This window comes from Equus przewalskii, chromosome 16, assembly GCF_037783145.1.
Source record: "Equus przewalskii isolate Varuska chromosome 16, EquPr2, whole genome shotgun sequence".
Taxonomy (NCBI): Eukaryota; Metazoa; Chordata; class Mammalia; order Perissodactyla; family Equidae; genus Equus; species Equus przewalskii.
In genome coordinates this window covers 28848788-28875493 of record NC_091846.1, presented here as the reverse complement: position 1 = coordinate 28875493, position 26706 = coordinate 28848788, and the positions used below count along the sequence as shown (strand labels likewise).

Here is a 26706-nt window from a genome sequence, read left to right as displayed (position 1 = left end):
GCTATGGTGGCGGCAGTTTGAAACATCAGGAACCAAATTTTGCTTTAAATTCTAATATATACACAGCCTTCCTAGACAATACTCATATCACATATATGTACAACACTTCAAGTTGAAAAACTTTCATATACATTAGCTCATTTGATTCATTTCTTTAAATCACTTACATTTACTCATTTTTGTGTTACTCATCACAAAAAAATTTGAATTTCAGCAATGTCAGCTCCTTTTTGTAGAAGTATTCTTGGGACTCTGTCACAAGTGTTCTTACCCAAGATGTGTGGATGAACTTCAAAAGTGTCATAATACCCTTGAAATTGTGAAAACAGGAGCATGTACATTTTTCTGGGGAATGGGTCAAAAGCTTTCATCAGATTCTCACTAAGAGCCAGGTACAAAACAGAAAAAACACTGCTCAACTAGAGGAGCTCGAAGGGAACTAGAACTTAAATTTAATTCTAAATGCAAATTAAACAAATCATTTGCTAAATTAGTCTTTTATTTTATTCTTTTAAAAACACCAATGCTACTTATTCTTTGAATTTTAAAAGTATTTGAAATAATTTGGGTTCTCTGAGCTTTCCAGACTACAGGCACACAGATACAAAAAATAAGATGGTTCTAAACCTTAAAAATAGTAGTCCTGTAATCAACATTGTACTGAGCATTTGCTAAATGATGTGCCAATTAATTGTAAAACTGTGACAAAGGTACTTTCCTGTCAAGAAGGGGTTTCAACACTGCTGGTTGTGTCACTCACTGGATAAACAAGGCTTTTATACATTTAGCAGAAACACTAAATTAAGAGGTCAGAAGGCCTGGGTTCTACTGCCAGTTTTATTTGTAACTAACCATGTACAAAACATTTATCTATAAAATAATGGTTAACACCTATTCCCTAATTGACAAATATTCATGAAACCAAAACTTCCCAAGAAAACCTTTTTGTAACCCAAGATATGACTATTAATTAGCTTGTACCTAACTTTAAGGTTGAGAAGAGCAAATAAGAGAATTCGTCTATTATCAATTGGTTGCATATCTTAATTCTGCCAATGGATAATCTGGTCAAGATAAGCACTGTCCTATTTCAACCTTACAAAAGAAAAAGCTATCAACAAGAAGTTACTGGTAAAGAAAAGTTGGCCAAAAAACAACACTATTAAGAAACAGCTTTCTATGTTAAGAGCAGTGCCTAAAATGTCCCTGATATCAAATGGGACAAGTTAGCCTTTGCCCACTACAGCATGTCTGCTATTTGAAGGAACACATATGCTAGGGCAAGAATCTTATTTCACCAGAAATAACGTTAAACAGGAAAGTCTTGTGGACTCTTCAAGTGGCCAATCAAAATGGCTAAGAAAACTTTGTGTGTTTGGCTTTTTAAAATCTTTTTCTCTCTTCCTCTCTCTTTTCTCATTCAAAATTCGGTTCCCCATCCAGAAGCACACTCCTAAGTACTCTGCCAGGGTGTAAGAAATGTCAGCATTTGGTCACTACAGAATAAACATGGAAGAGGAATTAGCATGTTACTGAACAAAGATTTCAAGAAGATAATTCCAAGTGGGTACAGGAAAACATACAGACCATAAGCATCTGTATACGTACACCATTTTTCATGTATATGGATCGTGACAACCATATGTATTAACAGACCCTCAGAAGGTAAGCACCTATATGTTCTTGTATTTAACAATGTCAATTTTGTGTGATTTAGTCTCTATTTCTGGACTTTCCCTTACACTATGGTGATACAAACAAAACAAAACAAAACAATCCAAAAAAGACCCAAGCATGGTTCACAGAGAACTACAGAGCAATACAAATACAAATACTGTGATAAAAAAACATGTATGCCACTGCTTAGGGAAATATTTTAGAGGAAACATACTTTCACTACTGGCCCCAAATGCCATCATCCACTGTTGTTTAACTGTCCACTTTTAATACAAAAGTAACTTCAAGCTGATAATCATTTCCAGTGACTTACAAATCTGACAGAATACTTCAATGCTACACAAAACAGTTTTATATACAGCTTAAAGTTTTAAAGTTTTCTGGTGGCACTTGATGGACACAATAACTAGGGATCTCAATAAAATACTGTTTTTAGTTTATACATATTTTCTAAACCAATATTACCTGACAAAACAGTAAAGAATAAATCACTTCCTGCTGAAGAATCCTCTAAGACAAACACCAAACCTATACAGCCAAAATACTTTAGGAAAGCATATAAACTTTTAAGACAAGGCATGACCAATGGATAAAAATTTACATTACCCAATCATATGTCCAGGGAAAAAAAGGACTGTTCCTCTGATTCAACGAAGCATGTATCAGGTATAGATGAAAAATAGGAACTTACAAAGGAGTTACCTAGTGTGTTTGGTTTAGAAGGGTGTTTAAATAATTGGATGTTAAGATAGAAAAATGGTCACATTTAGCAAAAACACATTTTATATTGCAAAATTAAAAGTGAAATTTCTTTTAAAACAGTGGAATCCTGATTTTTTTTTTTACTTTCTGAGAGCTCTTAAGACCATTCTTCATGTTACCCAAATGAATCACTATTTTATGAACTTAATATATACATGTCCAATTTTTTTCTTTGCAAAAGGGAAAAAAAACCAAACCAAATTTTAACAAACTATACGAACTTAGAATATTAAAAACTGACTAATTTAAAATTTGGGGAATCCGCTACTTTTGTTATTTTGAAGGAAAACATAAACTTTCAAAATGGTACCAACAATTTCTAGTCCAATTTTCTATTATAAAAATTAAGAAGTTAAATTCTTTGTGGCACTAAGTAGAATTAAAAAGTTAACAGAAGACTAAATTAGATAATCAAAATATAAACTAGCGTAACGAATCAAAACAAAACACTCCACTGGTGCAATGAATACCTGAACAATGAAAAAAACCACCAACCATTCTAATCAATTATATAGCTCACTTTTTGCATATTTCAATCTCGACTTTTAGCACAGTAAATTATTATACAGATTGATTTTGTGTACTGTTTAAATTTTGTAACACTATGTGAGTAATTCAAACATTACCCTTTCTAAACCAAATCTGCGGTCCTAATCACCTTTTTTTTTTTCCAAGAAAAAGGAGAGAATATCTTTTTAAGATACATTCCATAGCAGTAGAAATATCTTAGTGTTTCAAAATATTTACAAAGAACCCTGCTGATCCTGTGCATTTCGCTGAGGGGCTACCTGCACCCAGACTTCATCATCAGAAAAAGAACTTGAACTTCCTGACTCAGAGTCCAGCTCACTGAATCCGTCTAAGTCCCATTCAGTGCTAGACTCACTGCGTGCATCATCTTCCTCAGTGATGAAACTCTGACCCGGCTCAAGGCAGGAAGGATAAACACGAGCACAGAGGCAAATAAAGCCAGAGTCAAACTGCAAAAGACCTAACATGGTACCTATATTAATCCACTGGTCTTCCCTAGTATCATATTCATACACAGTCACCCGGTTTTTTTTCCATTGTGGGGTGGTAGAAGTGATGAGGAGCAATTTTTGGCCGTGATTGACAATCTGGTAGTTATGGGTCTCTGAGTCCAAGGGAATGTTACTAATCCGCCTCCATTCTCCCCTGGCTGGGTTATAGACCTTCATGACCGGGATGTCACAGATACAATAGATCTCATCATTGAACACACAGGCTTCCTGAAAGTCGCTTCGTTTAAGAGATGCACAGTTCAGCCACATATTGTGGCTAGGATCATAGCATAGCATGCGTTTACTGTTCACAGCATAAAGATAGTTCTGAACCACTATTAGTTCAAAGGAATAGAAGGAATGGGGTACCGGAGCCACCAGTGCCCACTGGTTCCTCTGAACGCTGTAGCATTCCACTTCCTTCAATTTAACTCCTGTAACAGGGTCTCGCCCACCCAAAATGTAAATGTAGCCATTGAGGTATGCCACATCCATGCCCTCACGGCAGAGCAAGCGGTCCGCAAGTTGCTGCCAACTATTCTGGGCTGGCTTATACACCCAGAGGTCCTTCCTGGGCTGGGCAGCTAGATAGATGTCATGGTCTGGAGAGACACAGACAGCTGAGGAGGTGACAGTCTTAGTGTGAGCCAAGCTGGTCAATGGTGATGGCATTGTGTAAATGTCCCCCGAGTATGGGTCATAGCACAGAAAGGGATCTCGGGGATGTCCAAAGAAGATCACCATCTCCTTGGCACACACGCCCAGCCTCTGGGGTGGATTTTCTGCTGTGGACACAACAGAGCCGCTGCTGCTCTCTGGCTTTGGCACCAGAGACTTGTACAACATGTCACCGTATCGCATCTGCAGGGCCGCTTCAATAAGGTCCAGACAGTACTTCTTCACAATGGGTTTGGTCAACAGCCCTTTCAGGTAATCTTGATCTTCATCAGTGAAATGTGTCCAGCGGACACACTTGAACACTTCTGCAGCACTGGGACCCCGCTCCTTGGGAGCCGCCTCCAACCACTGTACGGCCACATGACACACTGTCCGCTCACTTTCGATGTCTAGACTATCCAGGCGCAGGACAGCCAGCAGCTGGGCCAAGGTCAGATCTGCCAGACTCTCCTCCCGAATCGAACCCATCCGGCTGAGCTGCTTGAAGTTGTGAGCTATAAAGGACTGGGCCTGTGACCGCAGCTTGTGATGGTCGAAGGCATCCGCAAACTTGAGGATGGCGGTGCAGTTGGCCAGATCTAGGCGGCGGGCTAGGAAGGAAGCACAGGCTTCCCGCACATATTCCAGCTGTAGCATGTCGGAGGCCGCGTAAAGGCGCTGCACGTTGGCCTCGCTGAGAGAAACGCGGCCCGTGTAGCAGTAGTCGACCAAGACCTCGAAGGACTCGGCATCCACATCGTGCATGGTTATGCTCGCCTGCTGGCTCTCGTACATGCCGCCAGTGAACATGCTCTTGAAGTAGGGACAGGCGGCAGCCAGCACGTTGCGGTTGCAGGAAAAAAGGCGGCCCGTGCCAGGCCCGCTGCCAGGTGTCACCACCTCGATGGTCACATCACACAGCAGCCGCGCGTCGTAGAAGGACTTGAGCTGTGCCAGCAGGGCTGCAGAATGGGCTGCGTCCTTCAGCTCCTCCGGGCCCGTGAAAAAAGCCGAAACCGAGGGCTTGGAAATCCTCTTGGGCCGCCTCCCACCGCGGGGACTGGCGAGGCGGCGAGAACGCGGAGCTTCTTCCCGGGACTGCATGGTGGAGATGGCGGCGGGGTGCCGACGGCGAGAACGGGTGCAAGGACCGGGCTTGGGCTCCTCCTCACCCTCCTCTGGCTGGCGCTAAGATCGCGGTCTGCCTGAACAGACGGTAGCAGGGGCCGCAATTACTCAACTCCGCCCTTCGCCGCGGTGCTGCTTCCCTTTATCGCGTAGACAGTGCCTGACTCACCCTGTTCCAGTTCCGCGCCCTTTCTCCGCCTCAGCTCGCCCTCGCAAGATCCGCTAGCTGAAACCGAGAGAGCCGCCACTGCCGCGCTGGCAATACCGGTAGGCGCCCCGGAGAACTACGGCTCCCAGCTTGCCTTTCGCGCCTCGAGGCATGCCGGTGCCCTCCAGACTCACGGGCATAGGCTGACGGACCGAAGCCGCTTTGCATGTCGGGAGTAGTAGTTTGAGTAATATCGCGAGGCTTCTTGGGGCGGCCTGCTTTAGCTAACGATTAAAAAGCGTTAATGCTCTTCAATTTGATGATTTAGAGCACCGGGTTTGGAGTCCAGAGTAGAAGCCCCGTTTTAGGATTCATTCATTGTGTGACTTCTCTCTGAGAGCTTTTCCCTCTTTGTAAAATGGAGATGATGGTATTCATAGGATTTTGTGAGGCTGGAATAATTTGAGCAGGACGTAGGAGGCTTTAATAATTATGTGTTGATTAGAACAATAATTAATTACTTACGCCGTACCTAGAATATATTCAGTCATTGCTAGCTTTTCTTTTGGAGTTTCTGAAAAATGAGACACCTCCTAATTTGAAACCATGAGCAATTTCTGCAAAGAAAAGCTCCAGCTCTTAATGTTGCTTCCTTTGAAAGGTTCTGAAGGGTATTGCAATATTTTCAATACTAAACTATATCCATAGATTCATTAGGATGTCTTTGACAAAGATGAGGTCCTAGAGAACAGCGTTTATAGATGGCGTCAAATGCAAATCAGGCTTATAAATAGGTGGGTTGGCCTCTCACCAGATGGACACTTCATTTCCTGGGGAGCAAGATTATTTTCATAAGCTCTTTATGTGAGTGTTTTCAAGTTGCACCTTTCACTTCCTTGCCACAAATCAGTTGAAGATTCTGAAATTGTTTTTATTAAGGTGTTTTAATGAGAGTTTTAAATGAAAATATTTAAACAAATAAACCTTGTATCATACAAAAACACAAGATCCTCAGAGCTTGGTATTCATACATGCCGTGATGTTTCTTGAATTAATATAGTACAATCTATGTTTTATAAATGTTTTTGATAGATATTGATCAACATTGTCTGTTAGTTAAATCGTCAAAATCAAGTGCTTAGAGGGGCTGGCCCCGTGGCCGAGTGGTTAGGTTCGCGCGCTCTGCTGCAGGCAGCCCAGTGTTTCGTTGGTTCGAATCCTGGGCGCGGGCATGGCACTGCTCATCAGACCACGCTGAGGCAGCGTCCCACATGCCACAACTAGAAGAACCCACAACGAAGAATACACAACTATGTACCGGGGGGCGTTGGGGAGAAAAAGGAAAAAATAAAATCTTAAAAAAAAAAAATCAAGTGCTTAGAGATTAAGTAAAAAAATAGAGAACTTTTATTTAAAAACCAGACTGCTCCTGCTACTAGTTTGCCATGGTTACCATAACTTAATGAATGACATCTTTAATATTACACAAATAGGTGGATAACTGATAATAGAATAACTCTCAGTCAAATTGTTTTTCTCTCTTTTCCTATTAGCTGAAGACGTCTATTGTAAAAACCCTAAGATAGAGACCTTAAACTAAGTCGGGCTCTGGACTCCTGTGTCTCCTCTGCACCTCTGTTGGTCTCCCTCACATACACCACAGAGAATTAAGTCACTAGTAATAGCAATTGCTTTCTCACCTGAACTAAACACCAGCTGGGGAAAAAGAAATTTAAAAAATGTTTTATATTGGTAAAATATATATACCATAAAAGTTACCATTTTAATGACTTTAAAGTGTATATTCCTTTGGGATTAAATACGTTCACATTTTTTGCAACCATCACCATCATCCATCTCCAAAACTCTTTTTATCTTGCAAAACTGAAATGTTGTACCCATTCACAATAACTCTCCTTTCCCCTGCCCCAAAACCCCTGGTAACCACCATTCTACTTTCTGTTTCTTTGAATTTGACTACTCTGGGTGTTTCATATAAGCTCAGTGATTGATTTTTAGTTTCCTTATATCTGCCCTTACTTTGTTACTTGGCTTAGATTACCCTTCACAGAATTCAAAATATGTAGTATACACTGTGCCCTAAGGTCTAGAGTAGTGCGGTCACAGAGCTCTCTCAATGTTGCAAACATTTTGTATCTGTGCTGACTGATACGGTCACCAGAAGTCACCTGTAGCTCTTGAGTTCTTAAAATGTGGCTAGTGCAATTGAGGAACTGAATTTTAAAATTTAGAAACATAGCATTGGTATCAATGCAATTCAATGGAAAAAGAAAACTCTTTTCAACAAATGGTGTTGAACAACAGGATCACAATGTGAAAAAAAATTAACCTTGACTCCTACCTTATATCCTAAACAAAAGTTAATTCAAAAGAGATCTTAATATTAAATGTAAAGTGAAACTATAAAGCTTCTAAAAGAAAACATAGAAGATTATCTCTGTGACTTTGAAGTAGGCAAATATTTTTTAGGACACAGGAAACACTAACCTTAAGAAAATTGATAAAATGAACTTCAACAAGATCACAAGCTTTTGGCTGTAAAGCAGTACTACTCAAAAAGGAGTAGAAACAAAATAAAAAGGCAAGACATAGACTGGAAAAGAATAATCATAATATATACACCCAATGGCCAATAAATCTATGAAAAGCTGCTCAATGTCATTCATCACGAGATGAATGCAAATTAAATTTGCAATGAGAAAACTGCACACCCACTAGAATGGCTAAACTTTAAGATCTAGAATGCTAAATGTTGATGACAATAGGAAGCCTTTGGAACCCTCACATATTAATAATAGGAATATAAATTGGTATATCCACTTAAAAAACATTTGGTAGTTTCTTTGAATGTTTTGTGTGTGTGTGTGTGTGTGAGGAAGATTCACCCTCAGCTAACATCCATTGCCAGTCCTCCTCTTTTTTTGCTTGAGGAAGGTTAGCCCTGAGCTAACATCTGTGCCAATCTTCCTCTACTTTGTATGTGAGATGTCTCCACAGCATGGCTGATGAATGGAGTAGGTCCACACCTGCGATCTGAACCCGCGAACCCCGGGCCGCCAAAGGGCAGTGCACAGAGCTTTAACCACTCGACCACAGGGCTGGCCGCTCTTTGAATGTTAGATGCCTAATAATTTCACTCCTAGGCATTTTCCCAAAGGAAATTAAAACGTCTGTCCACAAAAAACGTCAGTCCACAAAAAGACTTGTACAAGAATGTTCATAGTAGCTTTATTCACAATAGCCAAAAACTGGAAACAAGCCAAATGTGTATCAATAGGACAATGAAAAAATTTGTGGTATATTCATACAGTATAATACTACTCAGAAATAAAAAAGAAACAACTCTTGAACATGCAATATTGTAAATGTTTCAAAAATTTTATGTTGAACAAAAGAAGCCAGATATACAAGAGTACAGTAGTACGACCATTTATGTGCAGTTCCAGAACAGTGAAAATAAGCTTTGCTGAATAAAAATCATTATAGAGGCTGGCACTGTTGGAGAAAGGGGTTTGGCAGATTGCTGAATTGACTGGAAAGGAACGCAAGGAAATTTTCAAGAGTGAAGGAAATGTTTTCTTCTTGATTGGGCTGGTGATTACATGGGTGCATGCACTTGCCAAATTCAGTGAAGTGTCTCTTAAGATCTGTGCACTTAATTTACTTTAAATTATACCTCCTCTTAGGAGGAGCCACTTCTGCTGGCACTAAATAAAGTTGTAGAATTCTTTGCCAGGAAATTGTGATGATAGTTCAGTCATAAATAAAATAGGACTTGTCTCATCTAGAGGAGTATAGACCAACATCACGCCAAATCTCAGTAGAAGTGGCTGGCGCTCTATTCCACCTGGGACAAAGATGCCTTGGGGTAATCTTTGAGAATTTCAGCATACTGGGTCTTTCAAATTTGTAGAGTAGCTGAGTGCCCAACATTACATGCCAGTATACTTTTATTCTCAACATAACTTCATTAACAGCATTATTATTACCTAATTATCTGTGTTTCCTCAAGATTTCTTGTAATTTGCATAATCCTCTACAATGGAATCCACATTCTTCTTGTCAGGAAGATAAAGAGCTGGTTTTGTCTGGTATTTAAGCCTCAGTCATCAACAAACCATCATTTTAGTTCTTTAAGAATCTTTAGGAGTTGAAGTTTAACTTAACTCTGTTCATGAGCGTTTCCAACAGCTCAGTCCACTTGGGCCCTTTCTTTCTGGGGAGGCCGAGGCGTCTCACTAGGACTGCCCCATTTCCATTTCTGAGTGACTCCAACATTTTTCTCTTGCAGATCAGATATCTTCTTTCCTGGGGCAGCCCCTCTCATCTTCCCCACTGAATATTCTCCTGATTGGTTTCTTGAAGCTCTGTTTCTGCAGATTGGTTTTCATGTATTTGAGTACTCTGCTTTCTGGAACACACTCATCCCAGTTTTTATTCCAACCACTATAATGTATAAGGTATTTCACTTGTTTGTCTTTTATCACAATCTTGACACACTTTGTTTCATAAAGAAGCCCACGAAAGCAGAGCACCGGTTCGCCTTCTCAGAATTTTGTCTTCTGTGCAGTGTGTGATTCTCCAGTGCCTCCTCTTCCCACCCCATGTGAGTACCGCCCCTTACTCCCCACCACACCTAACTCAGGTCCTGCTTGCAGTCAGGGGCTGCCAGATTGTCATCCTGGGCCCCATCAGTATTGTTTTTCACTCTGATTTTTAAACAGAGTCTACAAACTGTTCACTCCTTTCTTTTTTTTTTTCTTTTTTAAAGATTTTTTTTTTTATTTTTCCTTTTTCTCCCCAAAGCCCCCCAGTACATAGTTGTGTATTTTAGTTGTGGGTCCTTCTAGTTGTGACATGTGGGATGCTGCCTCAGCATGGCTTGATGAGCAGTGCCATGTCTGCACCCAGGATTCAAACTGGCGAAACCCTGGGCTGCAGAAGCGGAGTGCGTGAACTTAACCACTTGGCCACGGGGCCAGCCCCGAACACGCTTTATTTCTACATCCAAAATGACTCACACTGCTTTTAGTCATTGGCTGCCATGAAAGTTTTTATGGGTCTACTCTTGCTCAATTGGAGAGTGCCTAGTGAGTGAGCTGCCTGGGGCGTGACTTCTGTTCCACTTTAGGGGCAGCTAACTTGTTTCAAACCTGTCATATACTTTAAAAAAATTTTAGAGCCAGCTCTGATGGCCTAGTGGTTAAAGTTCTGTGTGCTGCACTTTGGTGGCCTACTCATTCGGGGCAAGGACCTATATCACTCATCTGTCAGTAGCCATACTGTGGCAGTGGCTCACATTGAATAACCAGAAAGGCCTACAACTAGAATATACAACTATGTACTACGATTTTGGGGAGAAAAAAAAGAGAGAGAGGAAGATTGACAACAGATGTTAGCTCAGGGCGAATCTTTCCCAGCAAAAAACAAAAACAAAAAGAATTTTTTAATTCATTATTTAAAAACTTTGAAGTATAGCTTGCATACAGAAAAGGGAACAAATCAAAATTGTAAATGCAATGAATTATCACAAAATGAGTACACTCGTGTAACATTCACTCAGGTCAAGAAATATAGTATTACCAGCATCCCAGAAGCCTCACCCCTCAACACATGTCCTCCTCTTGACAGTTGCCCCAACATGACAGTTATATGCTTTTTAAAATAATTTAAAAAACTTTTTATTGACTGTCTCTAGAAGTTTGTTAATCCTGGGTCCCTTGACTCAATTTCAAATTCGACTTAAAAACTCCAAAGTTTATTTTTTAAATAAAGTTTGTTATTCCTTGATATTCTAAAAGTGTTGTGCATATGAAGCAACAAACTTTGGCTTTCCAGATTTTTTACAAGACCCCTGATTTCTCTTTGGCTTATCTGTTCATTTCTAACATTTTTCTGCTAACAGTTAAAAGATGTCCATTTTATCTTTGTAGTTTGAGAGACTAAGTCTGTCTGAATGAAGCAGGGATTATGAGTTTAATCAAATCTCATTGTATGGAAATAAAGTGTATAACAACTGAAAGTACTCATTAATTGAATAACGGATGTCCTAGGTCCTTGCTACTCTACGTGTCGTTTGTGGGTCAGCAGCATCCACCATCACCTGAGAGCTGGTTGGAAGTGCAGAATCACAGGCTGCAGACGTACTGAATCAAAATCTGCATTATGGCAAGATCTCCAAGTAATCTGTACACATACAGAGGTCTGAGAAATATACCATTGGAGGTTTCTGTAGGTTTATAGCTCCACTATTTGTTTCGACTTCTTTTTCTTCCAAATAAATTGAGTGCTGTAAGGAAAAGCCAGAGCTGGAGGATGAAGGAAGGGCAAAGACCTTGGCAGTGGTAGGAGGGTTACTGGACGCATTAAGGAGGTGCCTCCCTTTGGCTAAAGAAGTGCTTTTCCCTTTTGTCCTCTTTCCCTCTTAGAGCCTTCCCTTCCTTGGCATGTGTAGAATGATGACACTGATCATCAAATGAATGAACGGTAACAAATCAATACTCCTTTCTCTTGCTTCCCCTCTTACAGTTTTTCACTTTCTTTTTTTGTTGCTGTTTAAAGATTGACACCTGAGCTAACAACTGTTGCCAATCTTCTTTTTTTTTCCTTCTTCTTCTTCTCCCCAAAGCCCCCCAGTACATAGTTGTATATCATAGCTGTAGGTCCCTCTGGTTGTGCTATGTGGGATGCCGCCTCAGCATGGCCTGATGAACAGTGCCATGTTTGCACCGGCTTCTGAACTGGGAAACCCTGGGCAGCAGAGCAGAGTGCATGAACTTAACCACTTGGCGGTGGGACCAGCCCATTTTTTACTTTCTTAATGAATATTTGCAGAAATCATGTTTTCAAGTTTATGTATTTAGGGTTTTTTCTGAAAAAAAGGTAGAATTTGAAAAATTACATGTAGTCTCATAATTGACATAGTATAGCAAGTTAGAGTATCTACATTTTGCCTTGTTTCACACAATGTGTAATATTTACATTGCCTTGCAAAAATGTTTGTGTTATAAAAAATGCCTGAAAACAAAATCAGTTTCTGTGTTTCTTTTACCCTCAAAGTCTCAACATGCTCTCAAATTAAATCAGATTTTCCAGAGACATATATTATTTTAGGGGGCAATGCCTACCCCTAGGGAAATAATAATATTGATTCAAATAGGATTAAATTATCTCTCAACTCAGACCAAGTGAGAGGAAAAACAAAGGAAAGCTTTCTTTAAAGAACACCAGCTAAAAAACGTAGAAAGAATGAAACAATAACATCACCATTTTGTAACTCCCAATCTAACAGCTGATTCAGGCAAAGTAAGAATCATTAACTGATGTTAAATCAGTGAGATGAAAGATCCTTGGGTGTATTAGCTACATATTTTGGTGAAACAAATCATCCCAACAATTAGTAGCTGAAAACAACAAACACTAATTCACTCAATTCTGAGGGTCAGGTATCCTAGAGCAGGTAGTGAAGTGCTCTGGCTCAAGGACTCTCCGGAAATTGTAGTGAAGCTGTTGGCCAGCGCCACAGTCATTTCAAGACACAAATAGGGCTGAGTGATCTGCTTCCAAGCTCACTCATGAGCTAGTTGGCAGGCTTCAGTTCCCTGAGGGCTGTCAGACAGAGTCTGTTTTGCCATACAACGTGGTGTGAGCCACTCCTGGGACTGCTCACGATATTGCCTTGCTTCCACCAACTCGAGTGGCCCAAGAGAGAGGCAGAAGCAGAGACAGAGATAGAAAGATAGAGGCAGAAGCAAGTCTTTTTAAAACATAGTATCAGAAGTGACAATCCCACTACTTCTTTCGTATTTTACTTGTTAGAAGAGAGTCTATAAATCCAGTCCACATTTAAGGGGAGGAGATTACATAAGTGCATGACTGCCAGGAACAGGGATCACTGAGGTCATCTCAGAAGCTGCCTAGCACAAGAGGAATCAAATGTTTATATGACGCCAGAGTATTTCCTCACAGATTACATACTAGTTATGAAGAACATGTACCATTACAATGGAGAGACGTGACAGTTTCTAAATTTTGCATCACTAATGCTGGAACTTCCTGATATGATACAGTATAAATTTCACAACATCACCTATGAAGTAGTCTTGCCAACTGTGTTTAATCTTTAGACTTAATTTTACTTAATAATACTTTGAAGGGATGGATGAAAGTTACCAACAGCATGAGGAAGCAGCCAAACAAATCCAGAGTGTAGGCCACGCTACAAAACAACCTTGTGGGACTCTTCAAAAGGTCAATGTCATGTGAAAAAAAATCTTGGGGGATTAATCCAAAAACTGAAGAGATACAACCAAATGCAATGTGTGAATCTTGGTTGGATGCTAGATTAAACAAAACTAACAAACAAAAATAGCTACAAAAGACATTTTGGGGATAATTGAAGAAATTTTAATATGTAAAGAAATTGGATTATATTATACAATTTTATTATTATACAATTAGGTGTGATAATGGACTTATAATCCTGTAGGAGAATGTCCTTATTCTTAGGATATGCTGAAATATTTTGGAGCAGTGTTATGAGGTCTACAACTAACTTTTAAATAGTCCAACAACCACAACGTGTGTGTGTGTATATGTCCATACAGAGAAAAAACAAATGTGGCAAAGTGAGCATATAATGTTGAATCTAGAGTATACAGAGTTCACTGAACTGTTTTTTAAAAATTATTTTGAAAACTTTTCTGCATGCTTGAAAATTTTCAAAATAAAAATTTTGGAAAAAATTTCTCTCTCATCTTTACTTCCAAATAATTCCATTGGTCTTAAAACTCTATTTTAGCCAGTCTTTTCTGGAACATAGTTCCTCTCTGAAGAATGTCTAAAATAACAACTCCTTTCTTTTTCACTCAAGAAATTTCCTGAGAACAATTACCAGATACATCATGCCACTTTGTTTTTGAGTTGGTGATTTCTATTTTAGCTCCCTCACTCAACTGGAAGCTCTGTCAGGTAAGGACTAGGTTTTATATATCACTGCACAAAACCGACTGCAGGGAATTACTCATATTACACCACATCTGTTGATGCTCATTAACTTACACCAAAGAATAAAAAATAGAAGCCAAGCAGACAGTCTACTTTAAATACTAGCTTGTAGTTTATATAGTATAGAACTCATTTAGTTCTCAAAGAGCTCTACAATCTATATCCTAGAGACGCTCATTGTTATTCCCTCATAGACTTCACAATCCTTATTTATTTTTTATTTAAAAGCAGCACTTTAAGGCCTAACTTTAACATGATTAAAGTTGTCTTTAAATAGGGTTTTACAAAGAAGTTTATAAATCTCATACCACCAAAGTTTACCATATGGTAAAGTCCTTAAGTAACAGATAAAAAACATGTTTAAATTAATTTATAGATGGTTATTTAAGAAAAGGCATATAAAGAGAACAAGCGACCTGTCCTAAATCACCTAATCAATTCTCAATACTTTATTTCTCTTTTCAATGACACATGCTTGTTTTCTACTTGAAGAGTTGGACTGTACTTTACAGGAAACCTAAAATAAACTCTTAGGTCAAGAAATGTGACAATTCAGGGGCCGGCCCAGTAGTGTAGCAGTTAAGTGTGCACATTCCACTTCAGTGGCCCAGGGTTCACCGGTTCAGATCCCGGGTGCAGACATGGTACCGCTTGGCAAGCCATGCTGTGGTAGGTATCCCACATAAAGTAGAGGAAGATGGGCACAGATGTTAGCTCAGGGCCAGTCTTCCTCACCAAAAAAAAAAAAAAAAAAAGAGGAGGATTGGCAGCAGATGTTAGCTCAGGGCTAATCTTCCTCAAAAAAAAAAAAAAAAAGACAGAAATGTGACGATTCATTAAAAAATATGTTTGTAAGTACTGTGTGTTTTTGGCTGCGCTTTATGAACATTCACAAAGATTTCCACGCTCAGTCTGCTTCTTGATACAGGTGCATTTCATTTACACAATAATAAATGATAAATCATTTATTTTGCTGATTTAAGGTTTTCATCCAAAAATTCAGTAATGGCTTCTTCATCTGCTGACTGAAGTAGTCTCTGAATTAGGTGATCCAGGCACTTCTCCCCGTGTAAAAATTCCTGATAAAAGAGAGAGTTATTAGGAAAACTCCATTACTAGAAATAAAGGAGAAACAAAGCAAAGAATTAACTGTGTATTTACTTGGTTTCTTTATAGTCACTAATAGCAACACGGGATTACCAACATGGTTCTACAATGTAATGACCATGATTGCTAAGTTGGGAGAATTCCCAGTTAGTACTGGCTTTTTATATAAAAAGTGAATCCAAAAGAGTAAATGGAATTCTACTATTCGTCTCAAATTGTTTAAATTAGCCTTTTGTTTAAAAACCAATCTCCTGAGGTTTGGATCTTTCCAACAACTCTGGAGACAACAAAACAAAGAGAGCTGAATCAACTTTTGAATTTACCACCTCCCTCTCTTTAAAATTCCTTTGCTCGACTTTTCTGACAAAACCGTTTTAGGTCCTCAAACCATCTTTGGGAGGATATGTTTGCTGAATCCTTTCTCCTCTTGTACCCTAAAAAAAATAAGGGTTTTTATTCTTGTCCTGAAAATTCTACCATTTTCCTTCATAACACCTTATTTCCCAAGGGGAAAAAAGATTGAAACGCCTTAATGCCCAGGCATCTTGCTGCTGTGTTAATGTGCACACTGCTCCCTGTCATTCTCTCCTTGCCAACTCCTCTGGACCTGGCTCAGATAAAGCCTCCCCAGACCATTCCAGCTCACACTTACGCTAATCCTCCAAATTTAGATGAAATGGTTTATGACAGTTCCGTTTTATTCTTCAGTTGAAAATACACTGATTTTAAACTCTAGAAGTCCTACATGCTGAAACATTTAGGGGATCAGTGTCTTGAAGTCTGCAACTGCTTTCAAATGGCTCAATAGCAACACAGGCGTATATATGGAAAGAAAAAGGAGGTGGAGGAGGAAGAGAAGGCAAATGCAGAAAAACGCCAACGACTGCTGCCTTCGGGATAGGGTGTATATTGAACTAGTCTTTAAACAGGTATGCTTGAAACTTTCAAAATAAAAAGTTGAGAAAAAAATTTCTCTCTTATGTTTACCTCCAAGTGATTCCATTGGATGAAAACTGTTTCAGTTAGACTTCCCTACAGTGCCTCTCTGAGAAATGACTACAACAACGACTTCAAGTACTTTTCCTGTGTTATACACACTCTATATAACAGAGTTGTTGGGATTAGTGAATTAGCACAATTTCATACTTGAGAAATGCTCAAAATCTACACATTGGCTCAATGGAAATACTTTGTAGTGTTGGCATCTGGAACAGAAAATATTTAAAGTTTTTATGCAGGCACGAACTAATCTTATATTTAGTCTTTCTTGAATGGTCTTAAAATTGAATTTTAGATTAAGTGTACACATTTATCCCTCAAGTTAAACTGTAGGGGAAAAGATCTGCCTTACTATCTTTGTAGTCCCCAAATACCAGTACTCAGTAAAAGCTCAATTAAACTTTAAAATTAAACTGGAAGCAAAAGCACCATGAAGAAATTCGAAAATTAAGACTTATGCCATATTGAGCATAAAATGAAAACTGATTATAAAATTAGTATGCCAAGAGTTCACATTATTATGGTATTGCCAAGGTGATTTCATCATTTGGAAATTATGTAAAAAGGATTAGCATTCTTACTGATAATCACATCACATTGAGAGTTCAGCTGGATTAACCAGAGTGCTAGAGAGAGGAAGATAAAGATCAATGAGTCTAGTTCCTAACTTTCAGAAGCTCATAATGTAGGGGTGAGCCAGGCAAATATATAAGCATCACAATAAAGTGCAAGAAATTAAAAAATAAAGAAAAAAGTGAGGGCTGTAAGGAGTCATTAATTTCGACAAGAAGGTGGCATCAGCGAAGGGTTTAGGAGGGAAAAAAATATTTTAATTAGATCTTAAAAAGAGAATAATATTTCTCCAAATACAGTCATGTGTCGCTTAACGACAGGGATATGTTCTGAGAAATGTGTCGTTAGGTGATTTTGTTGTGCAAACATCACAGGGTGCACTTACACAAACCGAGATGGTATAGCCCACTACACACCCAGGCTAGATGGCAGTGATCTTATGGGATCACTGCCATATATGTGGTCTTTCACTGACTGAAATGTCCTAATGTGGTGCATGACTGTGGAGGTAGGCAGAACGGTCAAAAGAATTAGTAGGAAGAAAGGCACGGAAACAAAGTACATTTAAAGCCCAGGGCAAGGGGAAATTTCCAGTGTGACTGGAATATAGGGCAGGGGATAAGCTGATGCTAAGGAATCTGCACAAGGAATTGGAGAAACAGAATAAAAATACAAAACAATATGTTACATGGTAGCCTGTGCTCATTATCTAGACAAAATAAAATAAAATAAAATAACCTACAAGAGAATTCATGCTAAGAATACTGGATGATCTCACAGAACCCAGGGATAGGAACGTACAAGGCTGCTGCCACCACCATGGGAGTGAAGCTGGGCCTTAGGAATAAACGAACGTGAGGATTCATATCATCAGGATTCTTTCCATCCTGTTCTCCTTTTTGCTCCTTTCCTTATATCAGCTTGGCGGGAAATGTGACTTCTGACCTCTTGTAGACTTCACATATTTCAGCTTCTTCCTGTCCTTCAGATTTTAATGTTTTACTACAACATTTTTTTCCACGCCATTTTCAAATTCTTTCCTTTCACTAATATGGAATGTTTTCTTTCTTTCCAATAAGCTGTTAGTGATTATTAGAGCATGTCAATATCATTTTCCTTATTATTTCTGAGTCTGGCATGCTAGTTTAGTAATAACATGTCAGTATTTAGCCAAAGTAAGATATTTTATAACTATTAAAGCTAGTTACCCTGCCTCTGTTTCATGACTGAATACTATACTGAGCACCTATGTGGCCATCTAAAAAACATTACTGGTCATAAGAATGTGGCTGTCTCAGGGAAACCATCACCATTACCAGAAAAACAACTGAAAGAATATGGTGCAATTAAAACAATATTGCCAAACACGCTTGGCTATTTCTGTATGTTTCCTGAGGAAAGGGAAGTTAGCAAGTATTTTCTTCTTTTTGACACGACTATTATGTTCCTCTGCAAGACAGCCTTAAATTGCTGAGAAGACACAGGAAGTGGCACAAGATACACAGAAATTTCTAAATATATTAAAATCACAGACATTTCCCTTGCAAAATTAGGACTGTAATTCTGAGTATAGGACGGGACAGAATCAAGTAAAGGAGGCCTAGGTATCACATGGCACCAAAGAAAAAAATCAAAACCTTCTGTCACCTGCCTTTTCCACATAGTCCTTTATGGGAACGAGTTCATTTTCCGCTTCAGTGGAAGCAAAAGCAAAATTTTTCTGTGCTTCATCATTAATGTATTAATGTCAGTGGTCTCGGCTAGATGAGTTTTAGTTGGGTTAATGTTCAAACCATCTTGACAGGGTCTTTTCCAAAACAGCATTAAGTGTAACCCCTGAATCTCATGAATACACATTGTGGGAGGCAGAGTTCAAGATGCCCCGTGCTGTGCACACCTTGTGTAATTCCCTCCCTCAAGTGCAGGCAGAAGCTGCAAATATGATGGACTGTCACTCCAGTGATAGGTGACTAATCAGTTGACACTCAGTTAATCAAAAGCAATAGTATCGAGGTTGCCCTGGCCTAAACAGATGAGTCCTTAAAAGGCCTGAGCCATTCCTGCAAGAGATTCAGAGTGGGAGGAGGCACATGAAGGGGGCCACATAGAAAGCAATCGCAGGCGGTCTTTAGGAGCAGACAGCAGAGAATTCAGCTCTTTCATACTCGGACTTCTGAGCTACACTACCTATGAGATTATTATTATTTTAAGCCACTATATTTGTTGTAATTTGTCACACAGCAATAGAAAACTGATATACGTGTATATATGCATACCGAGTATCTGTTAATATGTTGTGATTGCATAACAAAGAATTTCGAATTTAAAAGATAACTGTTTCAAACTGGCATAAAGACTATATTTCTTACCAGCGAACTAATACAAATGTTTGCAAATTTTAGAGCATCAACTAACATAAACTGGCTTAATGATTTTAAATTACTTGGCAATATTTCAGACATAACTGTTCAGAATTTGACTACAGCTTCTTCAAAAGTCAAAAGTACATAAAGCATACTCAGTAATATTACCTTAATATTGCGAACTTCATATGCTATCCTGTGGTCAGTGACTCTATCCTGGGTGAAATTATACGTCCGAATTCTCTCTGACTGGGCTCTTGTTCCTACCTGTGCCGTAACAAAAAGCAATTCATATTTTAACTTTATAATTACCTTTATTGCAATGGAAAAGGTACTTGCAAGTGACTTTTCTATTTCAACAGTTTAAATCTTTTTTAAAAGTCATATACAAAGTGACAAGGAACAATAATGGGCAGAAAATGTTTGAGACTACAGGTTTGTAAAGCTTAGTTATGGAACAAGAATTAATGTTTCTTTGGCTCTTCAAACCCCAAATACTTAAAACCAAATTATCTTTCCACCCCATCAGTTCTTCCTCCTGGTTTCTATAAATGACACTACCATTCCCTTCGATCCAAGTAGGAAACTCAGACATCCTGCAATTTAACAAACTTTTCATGGGAGCTTTCTACCTGCCAGGCTTATGATGTAGACGCTGGGGGCACCTCCCATTCTCTGACTGCCCACTCCCAATGGTTTCAAGCGTCTCATTATATCCTGCCCTTTCCATTGCTACCAGCTATCCTTCACGGGCTCGCTACTTTCACCTGCATTCCTGTAAAAATCTCCTGATTAATCTTACATTTCCTTGCTTACATTGGGTTGCCCTGCTTAGTTGTCCTAAAACACAGTTTTCTGATTAATTTTCTTCTTTGGTTCCTTCTTGTCCACTAAACAGACACAACTCCACTCAGATTCAAGGCACTTCGTAATGTGGCCAATTTTCCTACATTATTTCTGAAGACTGAATTTCTATGATGCCACTTTTATATTATGTCATTATTATGTGTGTCTGTGTTAACTCTGCTAAAACATCATCTCAAGGGGTACCATTCCCTAACACTCTCCCACCATCTCTGCCTTTCCTGGTCCCATCAATTGAAATATGTTACTTTCCTCCTTTGAAGCCCGGTGCACTTGCAATCTGCTCCACAGCGCCCCACAGTCCGCCTTATGCGATGTTACTTGTACTCTTCTCAGTCTGCTCCTCTCCCCTACCTCCCCAGCACATGAGGCACACAACACCCTCTCTCGCTTTCAAGTTTTAAGATAAAAAGACATTTCCATAACTTATTTTCTTAACCCCCTAAAACAAATGATATGAAACTAAACTCCTAAAGATGGCTGATCATCAGGAGAATTTTTTAAAATTAAAGATTCCAAAGCCCAACCTCAGATACACTGAATCAGGGATTATGTATCTTTACAACATTCCCCAGGCCATCCATTCTGCAACCAGCCAGGTTTGCAAACTACTAGCCCAAAGCACCATATTAATGCCCAGGACCCCACCCAGATCTATTACATCAGAATCTCTGGGGGTGGGGCCTAGGCATCTACAAAACTCTTCAGGTGACAAGTGGAGCCAGGGTTGAGAACCCGGCATAATGCCTTCCATATAAATGCTATTATATATAATAGCTGAAGAAAAACTTCAGAGCATCAGAAATATCTACAAAAAAATTTCCTACAGATGGACAAGTTAATTGGGAGGCAAGGAGGTCTTTTCTGGCCCTTTAAACCAGACTACTGAAGAAGACAGACATATGTAATTTGCATAAGGCCAATCTTGAATACTTATTTTAAAAATTACTGTGTGAAACATCTGGAGCCAAAACGTCAAATGGCAAATGAATCCCAATGTCTTTTATTAAATCAAATGTGGCAGAGTTGATAATGTTTATGTTATCACTTACTTGTCATGAAGTAATGGTTTGTAAATGAGCGTTCCTATCTGCAAATGTATATACAGATGCTGTGGCTCGATCTGAGATCACGATAAATAGAGGACTAACGTATTACTTATCCTGTCACTTTTACTACTTGCAGGTTAGAATGTGGGTAAGGGAAACTAGAAGGGCGAAAGTGTGAAAAGACTACGCTGTCTAGGCAAAAAGAATAATTAATGTTTAGTTTTGTACAATTCATTATTCTAAAAGGCCACAAAATCTTCCAAATTTACTGTAGCACACCTATCTGCAAATAACACAAAAGCACAGTTATTTCTGGGTTCCCCTTTCTCTTCCAACCTACCTCAAAGACAAATTCTACTTTTTTTAGAATTTAAAATCATACAACACTTTGTTTACTTAAAACAATAATGCATTCATTTTGCTTAGAACTTATCTACTTATATATTTGAATAAATAATACTATCCATGTATATAGTACAAAAGGATATACAGTGAAAAATAAATCTCTCTTCTATCCCTTGTCCCAACACTGCATCAGTAGCAATCACTGTTACCAGTTTTCTGCAGGGCCATTTATTTTTGATCCCACATAAAGTTACAACAAAAGCAGAGGTTTTTAAATTTAAAAATCTTAAAAATCTCTTAATTTCCAGAGGATTATTTTATCTTTTAAACCAATTTCCTCTCAAGACACTTCTGATATAAACACTGGAGGGAAATAATTTTTATTTTACTCATATCTCATTTACTCATTTGCCAATTGGCATGTTCAAGTTTAGCCATAATCTGTTAGTCTATATGCATTTAAACTATTACTTATTTACAAATGAACATGTTTGCCTATGCTCTAAGAATTTCCATTTAATCAAGAATTAATACTACATTTTCTACATAAAATGATGACTTTTTGTACAGAGGTGTTAAATGATTACATCAAATAAATCTTACCTGCAGTTTTCTAGCACTTTGTTGTTGACGCTTGTCTTTCTCAATAATCTGCTGGTAGAGCCTAGCTCTCAACACACGCAAAGCTATTTCTTTATTTTTTATCTGTGATCGTTCTTGTTGGCATTCTACTACAAGCCCTGAAAAGCAACAGGGATCAGAGGTAAACTGTAGCCTCCACGAGCCAAAATAAGATAGAACTGAGATATTTTCTGATTAACTGAGGAAACAATCAGGAAAAGATCATAAAGGATTAAAAGCAGTTTAGATTTAGCACACTTCAGAAACTATATTTGGTTATGATGGTAATAGCGGTAGATGGCTATTTACATTCTGATATCTAAACAAGAAGTTTCAGAAGAGAAGACTGAAGGCAGCAATATCTGCATGCAGATGGTTACATCGTTTGATTCCCAGAGCTCTCCTCTCCATCCCAGCCCCTCCAGATACTTTCACAGCTCAACAAAAGCAAACTACTGCCACCCACTGTGCAGTCCTGCTCCACTCTCTGTTTTACTCAAGGAGAACTCAGCCCTTCCCCTTGAAGTCACAGATACACATGGAGCTGATGTTTTAAAAATGACTTTACATATAGAAACCAATGAAAAGAAACAACTCAAACTCTTTAGAAGGAAGAGTTTAACACTGAATGTTTCTCAGTTGTCTTGGTTCTAAATCCAGCTAATCAACACGTCCAACCACATACGTTTTGGTTAGCCAACTTCGGGATCTGAGTGGGTTTGGCCCACTGTGCAGCCCAGTTACTCGCCCAAATCTAGCCCTGAAATGCTGACCCTTGATATCAGATGTGTTCTTAACTTTGCAGCTCCCACTCTGAAGGTCTGAGTCCAGCTCTGCTTCCAGGTACATTAGCGGCGAAAGGTACTTTTCTTTCTGAATCACAAAACCCAAAAACCCTATTAGCTTAGGCCAGCTGCAATAATATGGTGGTAACTATTTTGCTGGAGATTTAAAAAATTTCTATCAAATTCTACTCCAAATTATGTTTCCTCCCTGTCTGAATAAGCTACAATCTACACCTGCTAATACTTTTCGTAGGGCACCTAGGTTTCACCTCTATTAGTTTAGACTTATTTCTTGACTGTTTTGCTGCAGCCACATGTTTGAGCTGGGGCACCAACTTGCTCACATCTTCCAGGCATTTGCCTGGAGCTCTCTTGAATCTGGTATCCTTTTTTTCACCACCCAAAGGAATATGAAAATTTCCATTTCCAGATGGCCAGACAGTCATAAGCTTTGTTTCAAATTCCTCTTCTTGTCAGCTGACCCATGCTGAATTTTGCCTAGACACCTGCACTATTCCTGTCCAGTGGCTCAAGTCAGAAATTTTAGCTTAAAACTCTTACCAGTTCAGTAATTCCTAAGGGAATTGCTTGATATTATATATACATATATTTTTTCTTTTTCTTTTTCCTTCTTCTCCCCAAAACCCCCAGTACATAGTTGTATATTTTAGTTGTAGGTCCTTCTGGTTGTGCTACGTGGAATACTGCCTCAGCGTGGCCTGACGAGCAGCACCATGTCCACGCCCAGGATCCAAACCAGTGAAACCCCGAGCCGTGGAACGGACTTCGAGAACTTAACCACTCGGCCATGGGCTGGCCCCCAATTATATATTTTAACACACTTTCTATAGGGGAGTATTTAATCATAAGTATTCCCTTAGACACAGAGGATAGGGAGGAAAAAGGGTACGTTGAATAATAGAAGAGCTGTTGAAACAAGGTGCTGGGGTTGTTAAAAAACTATAAAAGGGCTTTGGAAAAAAAGTTTTCTCAGTGTTATTTCAGTACTCTACAGGAGATTCCAAAATTCTACGTAGCAATAGTACCAAGTGGGTATTTAATATACATTTGCGGAATAACTAAATATATTATTTAAAATATTAGTGGTTATAAATGAGAACAAAAATATCATATTTTTATTCTAAAAAGCTCATTTAAAAAAATTTTTAACATCTCTGAAATTGGGATACATCTTACCATCATTGGAATATCATCGCTTAATTGGCAGTGATTTTTTATTCCTTCATAGTAATAAAATAGTGATGTGTCTTTCAATTGACACATTCTTAGGTTAAGGTTAGATCAAATAAGTTATACATAATCAAAGGCTAAATAAAAATTCTTTAACTTTAAAAATGCAAACTGATGTAAAAGATTAAATCTGATGTGGAACAATTAGGTGTTATCCATAATCTATAATGATGAAGAAAGGCAGTCTAAGGATTACAGAGGTCCACATTCACTCACCAACGGGTAACAAACTAAAAAGCTACCTTTAAAGCACAAAATACTAATTTGTCTTCATTCTTGTTTTGAAAAATTTTACCAAAAAAAAGTAATTTTTCCCTGTATAAACATCTAACCATACCCCTACGGTACTACTCTTCCAATGGTAGAAAATGGAGTTACACAGAAGCAGTAGGTTAGAAAAAAAGTGATTCATCAGAGTCCATGTGCAAGGAGAAAATGGAAGAGCGACCTACAGCTCTCACTTTGAGTTGAAGCAGGAACATAGTTCCCACGCTAAGGGTTTTGGGATGGAAGAAATAGAAGAAAGGCTGAGTCTGCAGTGCTGTAGAGGCTGAAATCAGGGTAAACCTCAAAGTAAGAAGTAGACTCGAGAAACCACTTGCTCATAACTACGTGGATTCCTAAGAGTCAGCAGGCCTCGGCACGCCTCGCCTAAGAGGACTGTTTGAGGGTCAAGTTTCAGGCCTCTTTAAATCAAAGAACCAGATCTAAGTGGGTAAAAAATAAATTGGCCCAAGGTAAGTTTGGCAATACAAACATCAGTCACTTTTTGTAAAATCAGTAATTTATGGCGGCACAGGGTGGTTTTACATTCCTTCATTATGTTTTAAAGTATTTTGCTTCATTTTGTCAGAATTTTGGTCATCTTTTACCTTACTTTTTCTCAATTTAATTTTTAATTCTTCTTAAGCTAATTACTGTTCTGCTCTGCTTATAATATAGAATACAGTGTTTAGATGAAACACAACAAGTATCCCACAACTTGTGGATTTCTTAAGTAAATTATGGTAAGCTACAAAAATTATAACCTCATTTTTGGTGAAAAAGGATATATTTATATATGCATAGAAAAGAATTTGAAAGGATATGCACCAAAGATATATACCAACAATGATTACTAGGTATTGTTAAAGATGTTTTCTGCTCTTTTGCTCATGTATATATTCTAAGTTTTTACAGTTTCTTATGGAATAAAAATCCACAAAGAAAACTTAAGACAAATTATAAAATTATCCTATTGTTGGATATTTAGGTTGTTCTAACTTTTGCTATTGTAAACAGTACAAGAAATAATAATTGGCTGGAAATGAATTTAAAATTGATACCTGATTTCAAGATGGCCTCCTCTTTCTTTTAAAAATCACACTAAAACAAGAACAAAAACTCCATCTGAAATAACATGAGGTGATGTATGTAGTCCCCAAACACAATATATAAAGACAGAAAGTGAACGAAAGAATAGCAGACGACTTAGCAGAGCAGGAAGGTGAGACCAGCTCCCTGTAGTGGGAGATGCCATCCATCTGCCCTGCTGAGCACCACAAAGGCTCAGGAATTGAGGCGCTGGCTACTTCAGAAGTCGAGGCTGATGATTCGGGGGCTAAAAACAGACAATCTATATAATAAGCAGATCTTCGAGTCCCCTCCCTCAATCTGTAGGAGGCAGGAGGTATAGTCTTTAGAGAACTAAATAAGGAAAGTCCCCGACTTGAGACTAGGTTCAAAGGAGGGCAAATGTGAGGTATGGGCCTGAAAACAAGAGGACTAAGCAAAGTTTGCTTACTGAATGGTGAGACCTTGACCTCACTCTCAGATGTAGGCTGGAGGATCCTTCTCCGGGCAAACAAACTCCCCAAGAGAAAAGATCTGCAAACACTGACATTTGGGGGTCCCTAATAAAAAAGCTGATTACTCATCTAACTGCCCTACAGTTGAAACTTACCAGTGGATAACTGGCACCCATGCACTCAGAGCTTTCAGAATCTCACTCTCAAATATATACACACAGCCAAGGATTCCTAGACATTTCCAACATGGAAGCAAGACCGAAACAAACAGAAGAAATAAACTCAGAGAAAACAGAGATGTTGCAAAAAGCAGAAGAAAACCTCAGGGAAACTAAAATGAATATCCTTGAGCAATAAAAGAAGAAATATGCATCAACAAAACAAAAGGATGCTAAGAAAAGGGACACAGTGAAAATAAGAAAGGGCTCTTGAAAAATTTTGTTAAAAAGAATACATTTTAAAAATTCAGTGAAAGAGTTGGAAAAAGAACTAAAACATAAAGTGAAAGACCATGTAAGAGAAAAAAGAAGAAAATTATACA

The 26706-nt window shown here is 38.6% G+C and overlaps 2 protein-coding genes and 1 pseudogene across 6 annotated transcripts in view; all 3 read right to left on the bottom strand.

Moving 5' to 3' along the window:
* Nucleotides 1–819: 819 nt before the first annotated feature.
* Nucleotides 820–6394, bottom strand: KBTBD7 (kelch repeat and BTB domain containing 7). The gene has a single exon (XM_008534336.2). It carries the CDS (start codon nt 5220–5222, stop codon nt 3183–3185), a length of 2040 nt encoding a protein of 679 aa, XP_008532558.2. The 5' UTR covers nt 5223–6394; the 3' UTR covers nt 820–3182.
* Nucleotides 6395–9075: 2681 nt separating this feature from the next.
* On the bottom strand, nt 9076–9866 carry LOC103560428 (mortality factor 4-like protein 1 pseudogene; annotated as a pseudogene).
* Nucleotides 9867–13798: 3932 nt separating this feature from the next.
* MTRF1 (mitochondrial translation release factor 1) overlaps nt 13799–26706 on the bottom strand; it is a 58063-nt gene continuing 45155 nt past the window's right edge. For all 5 annotated transcript variants that reach the window (XM_070578418.1, XM_070578419.1, XM_008534359.2 and 2 more), the window contains 3 exons: nt 22325–22461; nt 19632–19730; nt 13799–15500 (listed from right to left, as the gene is read on the bottom strand). In XM_070578418.1, coding sequence (XP_070434519.1) covers nt 15387–15500; nt 19632–19730; nt 22325–22461 — 350 coding nt within the window. In that variant the 3' untranslated portion in view covers nt 13799–15386. The remainder of the gene's footprint in view (nt 15501–19631; nt 19731–22324; nt 22462–26706) is intronic.